This window comes from Sus scrofa, chromosome 4 (assembly GCF_000003025.6).
Source record: "Sus scrofa isolate TJ Tabasco breed Duroc chromosome 4, Sscrofa11.1, whole genome shotgun sequence".
NCBI lineage: Eukaryota > Metazoa > Chordata > Mammalia > Artiodactyla > Suidae > Sus > Sus scrofa.
In genome coordinates, this window is record NC_010446.5 from 90,777,399 (window position 1) to 90,793,360 (window position 15,962).

Below are 15,962 nucleotides of genomic sequence, written 5' to 3' on the forward strand. Positions count from 1 at the left end.
CATCTTCTTTTCTGTTCATTGGATCATTTTTTTTTCCTTATCTTACTTCACTGGCTAGGACAGTGCAGTAGGTTGATAGTAAGCAACTTGCTATGTCTCTGATTCTAAAGGGAAGTTTCTAACATTTCATTTTTAGTGTGACATTTGCTCTAGGTTGTCAGTAGCTGCTCTTTTTACTCTTACTTAGGACGGATAAATTGAAAATTTTCTAAATGTTTCTGGTATCTGTTCAAGTGATCTTAGGATGTTCCTGTTTAAGTCTGTCAAGGTGGTATAAATTCTATTGATAGCTTGTTCCAATTTCACCATCCTTGAATTTCTGAAGAAAACCTTTGCGAGGTAATGTTAATTATTTTACCGTGTTCAGGATGACTCCTGCAGCTGGCTACCCAGAAAAGGTGCTGGCCTACCGTAAATCCCCATGGAAACCGCTGAGGCAACCAATCGTTGTCAATTGTCAGGCTTAAACACATGCTCCTCCCTCCATGCCAGGGGCAGTCTCACCATGAATGTAAATATGGCTCATCCTTTCGAAGCTTGCAGAGTTGTTTAGGTGCAACTACAAGGTTTAGACCGCAGCCCCCAACCCCACCAGGGGAAAACTGCCCACTCCAGCCACGAATGCAAAGTTGTCACGCCATTGCTTCACTGACTCTTACCACACCAGGGGAGAAGCTGGCATTTCTTTAATCACACAGCTTCATAAACCAAGGGTAGGGGTCCCTCTCTAGAGTTTGATGTTTTGCCCTGCTACTCTCTGAGCACACTCCTAGAATGTGATGGTTTATGGCGGGGACACAGCTATGACTGTGAGTGTCCCCTGTAAATGCTGTTTCAGCACTGGGAATATTTGCCATTTGCTCCTGTTTGCTTAACAACTCTACTTAGTCGTGATGTTCAAAACATTTTTATATAGTTTAATTTGACTCACATAAACTTTATGTAGGATTTCTGCATCTACGTTCATGAATGAGATTAATCTCTCAATTTCTTGTACTTTTTTTTTTGCCTTTTTTTTTTTTTTTTTTTTTTGTCTTTTTAGGGCTGCATCCATTATATATGGAAGTTCCCAGGCTAGGGAGCAAATAGGAGCTGTAAGTGCTGTCCTAGACCACAACCACAGCAACGCCAGATCTGAGCTGTGTCTGTGGCCTACGCCACTGCTTATGGTAACATGGGATCCTTAACCCACTGAGCGAGGTCAGGAATTGAACCTGCATCCTCATGAATACTAGTCAGATTCATTTCCACTAAGCCACAATGGGCACTCCATGTTGTACTGTTTTTATTTGGGTGGTCACATTAATTTGTTAAAATAAGTCAGACAGCTTTCTCTCTTTTTTAAAAATTCTCTTTTCTTCATAGTTTTCTCTTTGTTCTTTCAACATCCATTGATTCTTAATCCTTTCTAGGATATATATAAATATATACACACACACACACCACACACACATACCATCTAGAGATTTTTCCAATTTTTCTCCTTTTCCTGATTATTAAGCTACTTAAAATTATGAGACATGAATCTTGTCTATACACTCTGCTTGGTATTTTGTGGCTCTTTCAATCTGACCATGTTTGTCATTCATTCTGGGAAAATTTCTATTATTTCTTTGATTATTTTCTACCTCTAATCCCAAAGTTTTCTTCCTCTGAAATCCATGTTTTGAGTATCATAGTTTTTCATATTTTTGCTTTTTAGGGCCACACCCTCAGCATATGGAGGTTCCCAGGCTAGGGATTGAGTCGGAGCTATAGCTGCCAACCTGCACCACAGACACAGCAGCACCAGATCCGAGCCACGTCTGTGAACTTCACCACAGCTCACGGCAATGCTGGATCCTTAACCCACTGAAAGAGGGCCAGGAATCAAACCCGAAACCTCATGGTTACTGGTCGGATTCTTTTCTGCGTGCCACAACAGGAACTCTGAGTATTGTGGTTTTGAGTCCCTAGATTTCTTTCTTTCTTCCTTCCTTTCTTTCTCCCTTCTTTCCTTCCTTTCTTCCTCCCTCGTGCTCTCTCGCTTTTTCTTTCTTTCTTTTTTTGAACCTTCTTAAATTAAAGTGTAGTCGATTTACAATGTTATGCCACTTTCTGCTGTACAGCAAAGTGAGCCAGTCATACATATATATACCTTCTTTTTCTCATATTATCTTCCATCATAGTCTATTCCAAGAGACTGGGTATAGTTCCCTGTGCTCTACAGCAGGACCTCATTGCTTATCCTTTCTAAATGTAACAGTTTGCATCTACTAACCCCAAACTCCCAGTCCATCCTGCACCCTCTCCTTCCCCCTTGGCAGCCACATGTCTATTCTCCATGTCTGTGAGTCTCTGCTTTGTAGATAAGTTCATTGGTGCCATGCTTTAGACTCCACATATAAGTGATATTATATGGTATTTGTCTCTCTTTCTGGCAAGTCAGACTTTTACTTCCATGTTCAAGAAGGCTCCCGAGCCTCTCACTGACATTGAAAGACCTTAGGCCCAAATGTCTATAGCTTATTTCATTAAGAAGTTTTTATAATAGTGACAACAGTGAGGGACAACAATCCTTTACAAATACAAGTGTAATTATTTTGCTGGCAAAGCAGAACAGCAATACTAATAGTGATTAGGAAGTCGGAAATACCACGCAGAGAAGCCACACTAATGAATCTGTTAATGTAGAGAGTAAATAAAAGAAGGAATTGGTACATCTGCGGAGTAAGGATATCTCAGAATTTTGCCTTGCAAACCAATAAAATGTTGGGACCGAAAAGACATGGATTCTCTAAAATGGATTGTCATGAATAGGGAGGTTCAAGCAAGCTTTTGGAGTTTGGGAATGAAACAGTAGAAAGTGAAATTTGTGGTCACTATTGCTCATATTATTCTCTTCGCCTTAAAACTCCTACTCCAGTTTTTGTGGCTCAGCTTAAATGCAACTCCTTCCATAAAAACCCATGCTTCCTTGGGGTAGAGGATTCCTGTGGCAAGGATACCAGTGGATGTTTCATTTCAGGGCAAGTGATAATTGGTTTGGACAGACAATGCCTTGGATTTGGGGCAGTGTCCGGGAGGTGTTGCGATTTGTCAAAAGTCATGCAAATGTAAGTGTCATAAAACCAAGTAAAATAAGTAAAAAGAAAGTTTTTGGGCTAATAGACTTCAGAAGAACTGAGGTGGAACTGGTGTCAGATGAGACTGGATTCACTGACTCAAACAATGTTCTTGGAGGCTCTGCCATCTCTCAGCTCCACTTGAGAATCAAGGCTGGAGAGAGGTGGAAGGCAGGACCACTTGTTTTAGGCATAGGGCTTTAAAATTATTTCACTTTTTAAAAAAGCTCTGTGCAGCTGTTCAAGAGGAAGTTGTGAACCATATTGAGTTTTGTTGCTGAGAAACTGAACCAAAAATCAATGATCGAATTTGACACGAGAAAGGTTTTTGTTTACATTGGTTTCACCGGAGTGGCAGAGGCCAGAGTCTGGTTTGCTTGGACTGAGGAGAGAACGGGAGATGGGAAAATGGATATTGTCAGTACACATAACGCTTTCCAGAAGTTTTGCTGTAAATGAGGGCAGAACAAAAATGGACCATAGCAGAAGGAGATGAGGAGTCTTAGGATCCCTCCCTCCTTTCACTCTTTCCCCCCTTCTTTCCTCCCTTTTTCTTCTCATTAAAGATTAAACATATTCTAGTGTATTTGTTTGCTGGGGGGAATAATTGAATAAAGATGAGGTATTTAATGATCTAGAAGATAGAATACCTGCAGGAGCAAAATTCCCTGAGTGATCAAGAACGTCTGGGATCCTTTGCAGAAGTGCAAGGGTTGGCCCTAGATATACACAGGGACCATTCATCCCCTGTTATGGGAAGGAGGCAGAATATGTGAGTAAAGTGCAGAAAGATTGGTACACTTGGAGTGGGAGGATGTGTAAGGTTATCAGCTAGCCTTTATAATAGGAAGATCAAATTAATGTTCGAGTAGGTGGTCTAGAGCCGTTATAGCGGTTCCAGAACCAATTATCCAGGCTCCATCTATCTGCCAGCTTCAGCGTGCATCTTACCCACGGTGGTCAAAGGTGATATTCTAGCTCCTATCATCATGCCTCACACCAGGCAAAGGGAAGGGAGAAGTGGAAGGTAGAGCAGATGCCTTCACTTTAAAGGGCACAACCTGGAAATCATCCCTCTTACTTCTGTTCATATCTCACTGGCCAGAACATACTCACATTCTCATTCCCAGCTGCAAGGGAGGCTGGGAAATTCATTGGCTAGGTGACCATGTGCCCAACCACCAATGCCACTCTTACTGTAGGAGAAGTGGAGAATGGACACTGGGGAGCTAGAAGCCCCTGCTACAAAAGGTATGGTCATTCTTCTCTGATGACTTCTATTTCTCAATAAAGAAAAAGTGAATGCTGGGAGTTCCCATCGTGGCTCAGTGGAAACAAATCTGACTAGTATCTGTGAGGATGTAGGTTCAATCCCTGGCCTCACTCAGTGGGTTAAGGATCCAGTGTTTCTGTGAGCTGTGGTGTAGGTTGCAGGTGCAGCTCAGATCCCGATTTGCTGTGGCTGTGGCTGTGGCCAGTGGCTGCAGCTCTGATTTGGTCCCTAGCCTGGGAACCTCCGAGGGTGTGGCCCTCAAAAGACAAAAAAATAAAATAAAAAAAATTTTGAATGCTGAGTATAAGAATGGATGAGATTTGGGGGTAAGAAGAGAGGAGGAGAAAAATAATCATCCTGAAGGGTGATTTCAGTAGGGAACGGTACTAAGATTGCCAGGCATCATGGAGAAACTACTTGAATTTTGTGAATAAAGGAAATGGCAGGGTCAGATCATCCTGACACCTCCCTAAACCCTGACATATTGAGAAAATATGAAGACACATTGGCATATGGTATATTTGTGATCAAGCACATGTTTCACTGCACCAGAGATTTCTTAAAAATTAAATTCAATGCGCTAAGAAAAATTTGTCCTTGGCTCAGAAAATGGCATGTTTGTTTTCAGCATTTCCCAATCTGTCAACTAGAGGCCTCTGTAAAGGGTGAGCCATGATGGTCAGCTCCAGAGGCTCTTCGCTTTCTTCCAGAAAACCCAATGACCCAATGACTTGGGCTGAAGAAGGTGCTAGAGTTGCAGCTATCATGTGCAATCAGATGGCTATTCTTCTACTAAGATAAGATTTTCCATTATTTCACAGGATAGACAGCCAAAGTGGAGTCCTTGGAGAGCTTCTTCATTTCTCCTGTCACAGAGGTGACTCAGTAGTCACAGGAGTTTGTAATAAATAACCCACATCGATTTCTCTGTTCTGGAACTATGTTGCTTCCCTTCCTCCCAGAGCCCTGACACTGCGAGAAGCAGAATTGGAAGTCATTTACATAGTGGCACAGACGCTTCTACTGCCTTGGGTATAAATCCAGGCAGGATGGGGCAAGTCTTGAGAGGAGGGATCTAGGACTTCTAGTCCCTGAGCTTTCAACCAAAGGCATCTTCTCCAAGGGGGTGAATCCATATTCTGTTACCACTGGCAGCAGAGAGTGACATGGAGAAGCAGTTGTGGTGTTTCCTGGTCTTGATCAGCTTCTCCAATGCTTTTGGCCAGTCAGGTAGGGGCTACCTGGGGCTATGCCAGCGATTTGATCTGAACGATGAAGGTGAAGTCAGAGGAACATCCAGCCTAGACGAGTGTGTGTGTGTGTGTGTGTGTGTGTGTGTGTGTGTGTGTGTGTGTGTGCGCGCGCATAACTGAGGAACAATCAGTCTATTTCTCAAGCCCAAATTCTATATGTAAGGAATAGATCTTTGTGATTTGAGAAATTTCTCCTCTCTCTTCTGTTTTCCATCTCACAGACTTGCATAAGAAGGCCTTTGTGTTTCCCCAAGAGTCGGATAATTCCTACGTGTCCCTGAAAGCGCAGTTAAAGAAGCCACTCAAGGCCTTTACCGTGTGTCTCCATATCTACTCAGAACTGGCCTCAACCCGTGGGTACAGCGTTTTCTCTTATGCCACCAAAAAACAACCTAACGAGATCCTCATATTTTGGTCTAAGGGCAGAGGATATATTCTTGGAGTGCGTGGGACTGAGGTATTATTCAAGAGTCCTGAAAACACCGCAGCTCCGACACACATCTGTGCCAGCTGGGAGTCCGCCTCTGGGATTGCAGAGTTCTGGGTGGACGGGAAGCCCAAGGTGAGGAAGAGCCTGGAGAAGGGAGCCTCCGTGGAGGCAGAGGCAAGCATTATCCTGGGGCAGGAGCAGGACACATTCGCTGGGGAGTATGAGAAGAACCAGTGTTTGGTGGGGGACATTGGAGATGTGAACATGTGGGACTATGTGTTGTCACCAGAGGAGATTAGCACTGTCTATGCTGGTGGGACCTTCAGTCCTAATGTCCTTAACTGGCGGGCGCTGAGTTATGAAATGAGTGGCGAGGTGTATGTCAAGCCCCAGCTGTGGCCCTGAGGCCATGCCGCTGTGGTCCTGGAGGTGTTTCCTGACAGTTGCACTCTGTGGTTCTAGACTGGCCCCAGCCCCTGTACACACACTGCAAGCCAGCTCTGTGAACACAGGCTCTCACATCCCTGCTCTACCCTCCTCAGTGCCAGAGAGGGCATTCAAGTGTCTGGCTTGGGAGGCTGTGAACTACATTGAGAAGTTTTGGTTTTGGTTTTTGGTTTTTACAGCAGGATCAGAATTGCAGGTGTGTTTGGTTCTGTTATTGCTATTTTTTTTTTAAGTTGAAAAAATCTTAGAGACAATACCTTTCCTTCATGTAGATGAGAAAATTGGGACCCAGAAAGGAGAACTGATTTTTTTTTTTTTTAAAGTCACAAGGAGAATCTTTCTCTGAGTTGAGAAAGGTGTGCTGTCTTCTACCTAATTTCCTACCCAAGACTTCCTAGAAAGTAGGAGGGACTTGCCCTTCCATCTCAGAGTTATGACATTGGGCCAGGTCTTTGGAAATGGGAACTCCTAAAAAAGACAAAAGACAAAAAGGAAAAAAAAAAAAAAGAAATGGGAAACCTAGCAATACTGTACATTCTTCCCATTTCTCAAAGTACCCCAGAAAGGCAATCAGAATGGCCCTAGTAGAGAAGACCTATCTATTTCCCTAGACAAAGTGGAGCATTTAGATGTAGCTACCGTAATTATTAGTGCCAAGGTCTTACAGAGCCATGTTTTTTGTTTGCTCACAGTGATTTCTTAATTTTGTGGTTCTTTCGGGAAACTCTTCTCAAACTCCACCTTTTCCCCAACATACCCAGGCCACAGAGTGGCTGTGACCCACGCTATCCTAATAGAGTAGCCCCAATCCTATTTGGAGATTGGGGGGGATGATTGTATGTTCCTGGAAGGACCAATTTTAGTCTTCCCAGGATTGTTTTATGAACTTTGGGAGTGAGACATCTTCCTGCTGGAATTCCAAGCTATGAGGGTATTAGCCTGAGATCTCCAAAAGCCATCTCATTTAAACATGGAGAAGGAATATGAGGAAAGAAGCCAAGCTGGGACCAGCAGAGCCAAAGGACTGACAGCACAGACAGGCAGCTTTGACTGCCCCATTTGAATTTCTGAGTCACCCTTGCCCAGAACCAGATCTGTATCTGGACGTCCCAACTTACTGAACTAATAAAGCCCTCGTTTACATTAGTGAGTTTCAGCTGTTCTTTAATGGTTGCATTTGAAGCGGTGACCAACTTTTCTAATGATCCTCTGAAACCAAGTCCCTGTGAGTTCAGACCTGCTGTTACCTGTCCTGCAATAACATACCTATTGGCACTCTAACCTCTCCTAGAATCTCCTATAGGGATTCTCTCTGATGAGCATAGCTTCTCTTTTGTGATAGCTGATCATTGATGTGAGGTCAAATGTGGGGGTTTAAAAAGCTCACTCTAGGGAGTAAGAGGTACACATTATTATGTTCAAAATAAGCTGCAAGGATATATTGTACAACATGGGGAGTATAGCCAATATTTTATAACTGTAAATGGAGTATAATCTTAGGAATGTGTCTCACTACATTGTACACCTGTAAATTTTATAATATTGTACAGCAACTATACTTGAATTTAAAAAAAAAATCTCTCATTCAATCACTATTCTAGTTTGAGGAACAAAGACTAAAGATCATTGAGATCCAAGAATTCGCTAATTCCCGTCGTGGCGCAGTGGTTAACGAATCCAACTAGGAACCATGAGGTTTTGGGTTCGATCCCTGGCCTTGCTCAGTGGGTTAAGGATCCGGCGTTGCTGTGAGCTGTGGTATAGGTCGCAGACACGGCTCGGATCCCGAGTTGCTGTGGCTCTGGTGTAGGCCGGCGGCTGCGGCTGATTGGACCCCTAGCCTGGGAATCTCCATATGCCGTGGGAAGCGGCCCTAGAAATAAGGCAAAAAAAAAAAAAAAAAAAAAAAAAGAATTTGCTGTCAGGTTCAATGACTGGAATGTACTTTTCCAGGCTGTATGGATCCCTGTAGAAAAGGACCCCTCAAAGATTATGGCTGCTGGTTTCTTCCAGAGGTGTCCTTCATCTTGGTCATTCAGTGCCAGGTTAGCTACTGAAGGTATTCCAGAGGTTACGTCCAGGTATGAAGTATGGGGCTCCCTGTAACTGTATATCAAATCGTTACTTTAGGGAAGGCATATGGTAGACTAGTTAAGTGTAGCAGTTCTGGAATCAGACTGCCTAGGTTTAAATCCTGGCTTTACAGCTTCCTGGCTATGTGGCTTTAGGTAACGACCTCTTTATGTCTCAGTTTTCTCATCCATAAAGTGGCAAGAAGTAATAGTAATTAGCTCAAAGATTTGTTAAAAGAATCAAGTAAGATTATGCATGTGGGGAGCTCCCACTGTGGTTCAGAGGTAACAAACCTGACTAGTATCCATGAGGTTTTGGGTTCAATCCTTGGCCTTGCTCAGTGGGTTAAAGATCCAGTGTCGCCATGAGCTGTGGTGTAGGTCACAGACGTGGCTTGGATCTGGCATTGCTGTGGCATAGGCTGGCAGCTACAGCTCCGATTCAACCCCTAGCCTGGGAACTTCCATATGCCACGGGTGCAACCGTAAAAAGATAAAAAAAATTTATGCATATGGAGCATTTAATGTAGTGCCTGGCACATAGTAAGCTCTCAAAACTGTTATCTGCTGTCATTATTATTAGACTGTTGTATATGATATCCCTGAACATAGGTTCATTATATACCATGGGAAATCCAACTTGGTGAATTTGGTCTGGGTTTACTGCAAATGAAAGGTCTGATTTGCTAAAGGTTAAGGTCAGGAAATTAAGAGGGTGAATTTATGACTATAGCATTATGAATATTGATTCCCATAATTGACTTTTGATAGCCATTTGTAAGCATAGAAGTTAAAGATCCATTCTTTTTTATGTTTTTCCCCATTTTTTAAAGTTTTATTGAAGTATAGTTGATTTAAAATGTTGTGCCAATTTCTGCTATACAGCAAATTGACCCATTCATATATATATGTATATATATTTATATTCCCTTTCTTATATTATCTTCCATCATGGTCTATCCCAAGAGATTGGATATGGTTCCCTTGCTATTCAGTAGGACCTCATTGCTTATCCATTCTAAATGTAATAGTTTTTATCTACTAACTCCAAACTCCCAGTCCATCCCACTGCCTCTCCCTCCCCCTCGGCAACCACACGTCTCTTCTCCATATCTGTGAGTCTGTTTTGTAGATGGGTTCATTTGTGCCATGTTTTGGATTGCACATATAAATGATACCATATGGTATTTGTCTTTCTTAAAGATCCACTCTTGAGTAAATATGCGAGTGCAGCTCTTCTCTGTTGTCTAATTAGGGCAGATTCCCACACCCTGACATTCAGTTAATCAGAAGAAAGAGTTAACATTTTTTTTTTCCAGTTAAAGAATCTAGTCAGGAGATATGTCTTAATTATAGAAGACTCCCCAGGGATGTGGGCTGAGCTAATATTTTTCTCAGAATTCAATTACTGGTACCTTGCTATACAGAGTTTAGCGGACAGCCTCTGGCCCTAATAATTTTAGCCAGGAAAATTTTTAAAGCTGGTATTTGCATTCTGTGAGCATTTAACAATCTCAATAAAGCATTCCTAAAATGTTTAAATTTAAATAGTTTAGCTAACTGGTAGATACTTCAATGTAATCTTATTAGAGAAGAGAATATATACCCAAGGTAACTGGTATATGGTTGTACTATATGGAGTTGTTTGACAAAATCCAGTTAAATGTTAGATGACATATGCCAAAGATGATGATTTTGGTTTGGGTGAGTTGATTCTAAGTACTTCTTTTTCGCAATAAATGGAGAATAAGATTAATTATCCCATTTGGCCATTTCTAGCTGATGTTAATAAAGCCATGTCATTAGCGCTGGTTTTCCTTTATAGCAGGGACTATGCATCCGGTTGGTCCAGAAGTAAGATCAGCTATTAAGGCTCAAGTTAAAGAGATAGAGGACCAAATGATATATAAAACTACAATAAAACCTACTGTAGAAGGCTTCTTTGAGAAAAATGAGGTAAACTACATTGAGGGCACTTGCATAGTAGACAATAAATATTTCTTCCCTTCGAAGGGTGAAGGGGAATAGATTTATAGACTTCCATTAATGAAATAAAGTTAAGTGTGACAAGAACAGCAGCCCAGTGCCCAAGGACACACTGTAGTACATTACAGGCCAAACATGGGGGGGTTGACCAATCACATAACGTCAGAGATTGTAAATGTAGAACCATAGGGAGATGCTGGAGGCTGCTACCTGATTGGACACTTTCCTTTGGCGTCTGAAAATAGCCATGTTGGTACAAGTGGAGGAGCCAAGCCTTCAGGTCCAGGCCTGCAGCCGCCCAAGTGTGAGCACCCAAGTGTGATGCAACATGGTGATGTGCAAATCAGACACCTAGAATCTCCCGGTGTCAGGGAGAAATATTGGATCATTGGTCACAGTGACTAGCCTTGCATGATGCCCGGCCAGATGCGTGGATAAGGACCCATCCCTGTGATCCATCCAGGGCCTGGAGGAGAGACTACAGGCCACCTCAGAAATGGGACTGGACCTGATGGAAATGGATTTGGAGTCCCAGATGACAACGTAGGTAGGGTAAGTCTGTGACTTTTTGCCCTATGCTTTTTACTATCTCTAAGATTGATCTCCAGGGAAGCAAGGATTGACCAAAAAAAAAAAAGCACAAATGACTCCAGATCATTAAAACAAAACAAAACACAAAAAAACCCATCAACAACAAAAATACTCAAACCAGGTTTCCAAAGTATAGATTTCTGATCCTTAGAATCTCAGGGAAAGAACAGAAGTGCTGTGTTGATTTCTAAATAACTTTATCTTAAGATAACGAACCTCAGAGTTCCCACTGTGGCTCAGCAGTTTGAGAACCCAACTAGTATCCACGAGGATGCAGGTTTGATCCCTGGCCTTGCTCATATGGGTTAAGGATCCTATGTCGCCCCAAACTGTGCTGTAGGTCACAGATGCAGCTCGGATCCCACGTTGCTGTGGCTGTGGTGCAGGCCGGCAGCTGCAGCTCCAATTCGACCCCTAGCCTGGGAACTTCCGTATGCAGTGGGTGCAGCCCTAAAAAGAAAAGGAAAAAAGATAACCAACCTTTAGTCTCAGGTAGGTTGGCATAACTTGTATGGATTCCTTCCTTGCTGTTTTTCACCTCCATCTTATCCAGGCATCTTTTCATTTCTCCTGTAGCAGAAAGTGGGTTAAGTGGGCTTGCTAGCCTTCTTCAGAAAATGCAGATTCCTAGCTCAATTTTCCTAGATTGCCTGGTCCAGTGATTCTTAAACTGTGGCCTGAGAATTATAAGCATCATCATCACCTGAGGTGTTTATTGTAGAGTCATTGACCCCAGGCCCACTAGAGTAGACTCTCTAGAGGGAGAGAGTCTGGACTCTGCAGCTCACAAGCTCTTTTCCCCACTATGTTTTTCGACTCATCTCTTCAGTGTCTTCTTGGCAGCTTACATGACTTATCTGGGAGACATGCCTGGCTTCTAATGAGGTTGAAGACAGGTAGTAATCTTTAAAGAAGGATCTAGCATATCATGATGCAGCTAATCCCTTTGGCTCATTCAGTGTCATCCCCTCTCCCCTATGTCCTTTATTTATTTATTTGTTTATTTATTTTAGGGCTGTACCTGTGGCATATGGAGGTTCCCAGGCTAAGGAGCTGCAGCTGCCAGCCTACGCCACAGCCACAGCAGCCTGGGATCCAAGCTGCATCTGCAAACTACACCACAGCTCTCGGCAATGCCAGATCCTTAACCCACTGAGTGAAGTCAGGGATCGAACCCACATCCTCATGGATCCTAGTCGGGTTTGTTAACTGCTGAACCACGAAGGGAACTCCTCCCCCATGTCCTTTAATACCCACAGATAAGCAATCTCATAAATATCCATCACCACTCCCAGGATGGTAATTGCTTAATCACACAGGGCAGATCACAGACCATCTTAAAAACGCCTCACACATACTGAGCTCTTATCATATTCCATGCACTGTTCTAAGTCCTTTAGGTATATTTATTTGTTTAATGACCACCTTTTGTTTTCGTTTGATAGTACAGCCCTGTGAGGTAAGTACTGTTTTATAGTTCTCATTCTACAGTTGAGGAAACTGAGGTCCAGAGAGGTTAATAACTTGCCCAGAGTTGCCGATGCACCTAGGCGGTCTGACCGCAGGGTCTCATGCCTCTGACCACTGTTTTCTACTGCCACATGCACTCAAAGTTCATGTGCTGTACTTACACCCCTAGTGGAGGAGGATGAGTGTGGGGATGCTTGCGGGGATGTTTTCTCACGGGGAAGCCATTCCAGGATGCCATATATCCAGCATGTTAACTATCATTTGAGGGGCACTGGCCATCTCCCAACTTTTCATTTCGTTATTGTATGTTTGGGAGAAAGGCTGGCACATAAAACTCCTATTCTGTTTTGGCATGAACATAACATTAGGCTGACTGTGCCCTTGCCACACCGTCTTCTTTTATTTTTACTTACTTATTTATTTATTTATTTATCTTTTTAGGCATATGGCGGTTCCCAGGCTAGGGGTCCAATGGGAGCTATAGTCCCGGCCTACGCCACAGCCACAGCAACGTGGGATCCCAGCTTCGCCTGTGACCTACACCACAGCTCACAGCAACACCAGATCCTTAACCCACTGAGCGAGGCCTCATGGATGCTGGCTGGGGTTGTTAACCCTTGAGCCACAACGCGAACTCTGATACACTGTTGTCTTTGATTTGGAAGCTGTCAGCTTTTCCACTGTTAGGTACACGCTTAGACATAATTTCATATTCTAGGAAACATTCATTAAGGGCTCGGGATCATATGAGAAACGCTCTAGGCCAGTGATTGTCAGATTTAGATGCTAATAGGGAGTTCCTACTGTGGCTCCGTGGTAATGAACCTGACTAGTATCCATGAGGACGCAGATTTAATCCCTGGTCTCGCTCAGTGGGTTAAGGACCCATCATTGCCATGAGCTGTGGTGAAGATCTCAGATGTGGCTCAGGTCCCAGGTTGCTGTGGCTGTGGCATAGGCCGGCACCTGCAGCTCCAATTCAACCCCTAGCCTGGGAACTTCCATATGCTACAGGTGTGACCCTAAAAAGCAAAAAAAGAAAAAAAAATAGAAGCTAATATTATAACCACCTGGGAAGCTTTTAAAAATCCAGTTGCCCAGGTCATAAACTGTGACCTAATTCCCTAGATCATTACGGCAGATTCTCTGGTGGCAAGACCCAGGCCTGTATTTCTAAAGCTCCTTAGTCGGTTACAGTGGACAGCCATGTGTCTCACAGTGGAGGCCAGGGAACCACTGTTCTAGGCTGAGTGATAGCTTTGAAAAGACTACTGTTGTCTCTGACTGGAGGTGTGTTTTTTTCTGACCACAGTGTCCCTTGCTTCCTCCTCAGCTCACGTCACAGCGGTTTCTGTTTGAATGGTGGGAGCATACCAGACTTGCTCCCTACGCCCTGGAGTCTAGCAATGTAGCTACCCCAGGATTAAATAAAGTGATAGCTCTATATTGACCATGCTCTTATTCATTCGAGAAAGCTGCACCGTGATAACAAACATTCTGTTTGTCTTGCAATGTTTTTATTTCTCCCTAGTGGATACTTGGGGACACTACCGTGGAAGTATTTATCTGATCGAAACAGATCAACACCACGTCAAGGAGAAACCAGGTGTCAAGATGTCTGGGAAAGCTGAGGTCCTTACATGTCTTCCCAGGAGCATCAGGAGCTGTAAAAAAAAGGAGAGGCCTCCCAAGCAAACATTTCTGGGGCACATGGCCAGCTGATCTGTGACACCTCTCTTCTGGTAAGTTCACCCAGTGTCACAGGGTGTGAGCAGTTACAGAGCTGCTTTGGCAGATTCCAAGAACCAGAAGTGGCTTTTGAAATGGTTCCTGGAAAGGTCTCTCAAGTTCCTCTCTCCCTTTTTCTCTCTCTTCTCTTTTCAGTGCTTTAGCTCTTACCATCCCTATCTCTAGGTCTCTCTGTGTCTCTCTCTTTTTTAGTTTTAAGCTTTTTTCAGAATACCCATTATGGAGATAGCGCTGATAATGTGATGGGCTCCTTGAAATCAATAATGTTTCCAAAGTGTCTGCCCATCATACTCATAGCTACCTCCTTTTGACTGCCCTTGGAAGCCCAAGGCTTACATGAAGGTAGCTTGGGTCCTGGGAAAATTCTTTCCTTCTTTGCCCCAATCTTTTACCTCCTATACATATTTTTTCTGTTCAAATGATGCATATATCTTTAACTGGGCAAATGAATTAGAGTAGGAAGAGAAAAGCTTTTGAAGCAATTACTTTAAGCCAGTCTTACATTTAAAAAATAAGATGCAAAGAGTTTGGGAAAGGGTAATTAAAAAGAAAATTTAACCATACATCACTAAAAAACAAAACTTTCCAGAAACGAACTATCATTGGTAATTGTTCTTTTGTGTGTTTAGAATATGCTACCCACATGTTAGTTTGTTCTTCCTGTCAACTAGAAAATAATGTCTGTTATCAATTTCTCATTAAATATCAATGGAAAAACTCATGATACATAAGCTCAAGATTCTTTTTACATGAAATTATAGTGTTTTGGGGATTAAAGCCAAATAGCCACAGAGTGGGTGTCCTAGTCATGAAATGAAACAGTGGCTTTTGGAGCTTCAAGGACTACATATCTTTATTATATTTTCTCTTTCTTTGCTTCTCGATTACACACACATGCACACACACACACACACTTTATTTTAGAAGCTATATAACCTCATTATGGAAATGTTGTTAACGAGAGAAAAATAGCCTTCATAATTTCATTACTGTGATAAGAACACTTACTTTTGGGGGTATCCCTAATAGATTTTTTTCTAAACTAGTTACTTTTAAAAATTAGTGTATAGTGTATAAACAAATGTACATTATTTTTTTTTTCCCATATTATACTATGATAAGCATTTTTAGATGTTGTGGCAATAACTTCATAACTCACACATTAAATGCCTATCCATTCTAATTTAGTGGGTGTAGATGCATACAATTTACTTAAATATGCCCCAGTTTTCTAACTTTTCACTATCCTAAGTGGAGTTATGCTTGCCTTTGTGAATAAAATGCCTCCCCCTTTCCCCTGAAATTTTTTACATCATGTATCCAGAATGGATCTCCAGGATGTGACTCTTTTAATTCACTAAGCACGGCCATACAGAGCTGTGGGAGCACTAGTAGACACCATGGAGCCTCCAATAAATGACCCATATTGATCTCTTGTTTGTGATTTGTCTTGGTTTATTTGCTCTTAGAGCTTTGATTCATGACTCCAAGAAGCAATTTTGGAAAATCATTTACCCATCAGGTGAGACAATCTGACTATGGCACATAAAAGGTCAAAGTGGAGTAGACCTGAGTCAGAGGGCTCTC

At 42.6% G+C, this 15,962-nt stretch overlaps 1 protein-coding gene across 1 annotated transcript; it reads left to right on the forward strand.

Annotated features, from left to right (window-relative positions):
* CRP (C-reactive protein) lies at positions 5,343 to 7,653 on the forward strand. The gene is made up of 2 exons (XM_003355107.4): positions 5,343 to 5,607; positions 5,852 to 7,653. The coding sequence occupies exons 1-2, from the start codon at positions 5,544 to 5,546 to the stop codon at positions 6,463 to 6,465; spliced, it is 678 nt and encodes a 225-aa protein (XP_003355155.1). The 5' UTR covers positions 5,343 to 5,543; the 3' UTR covers positions 6,466 to 7,653.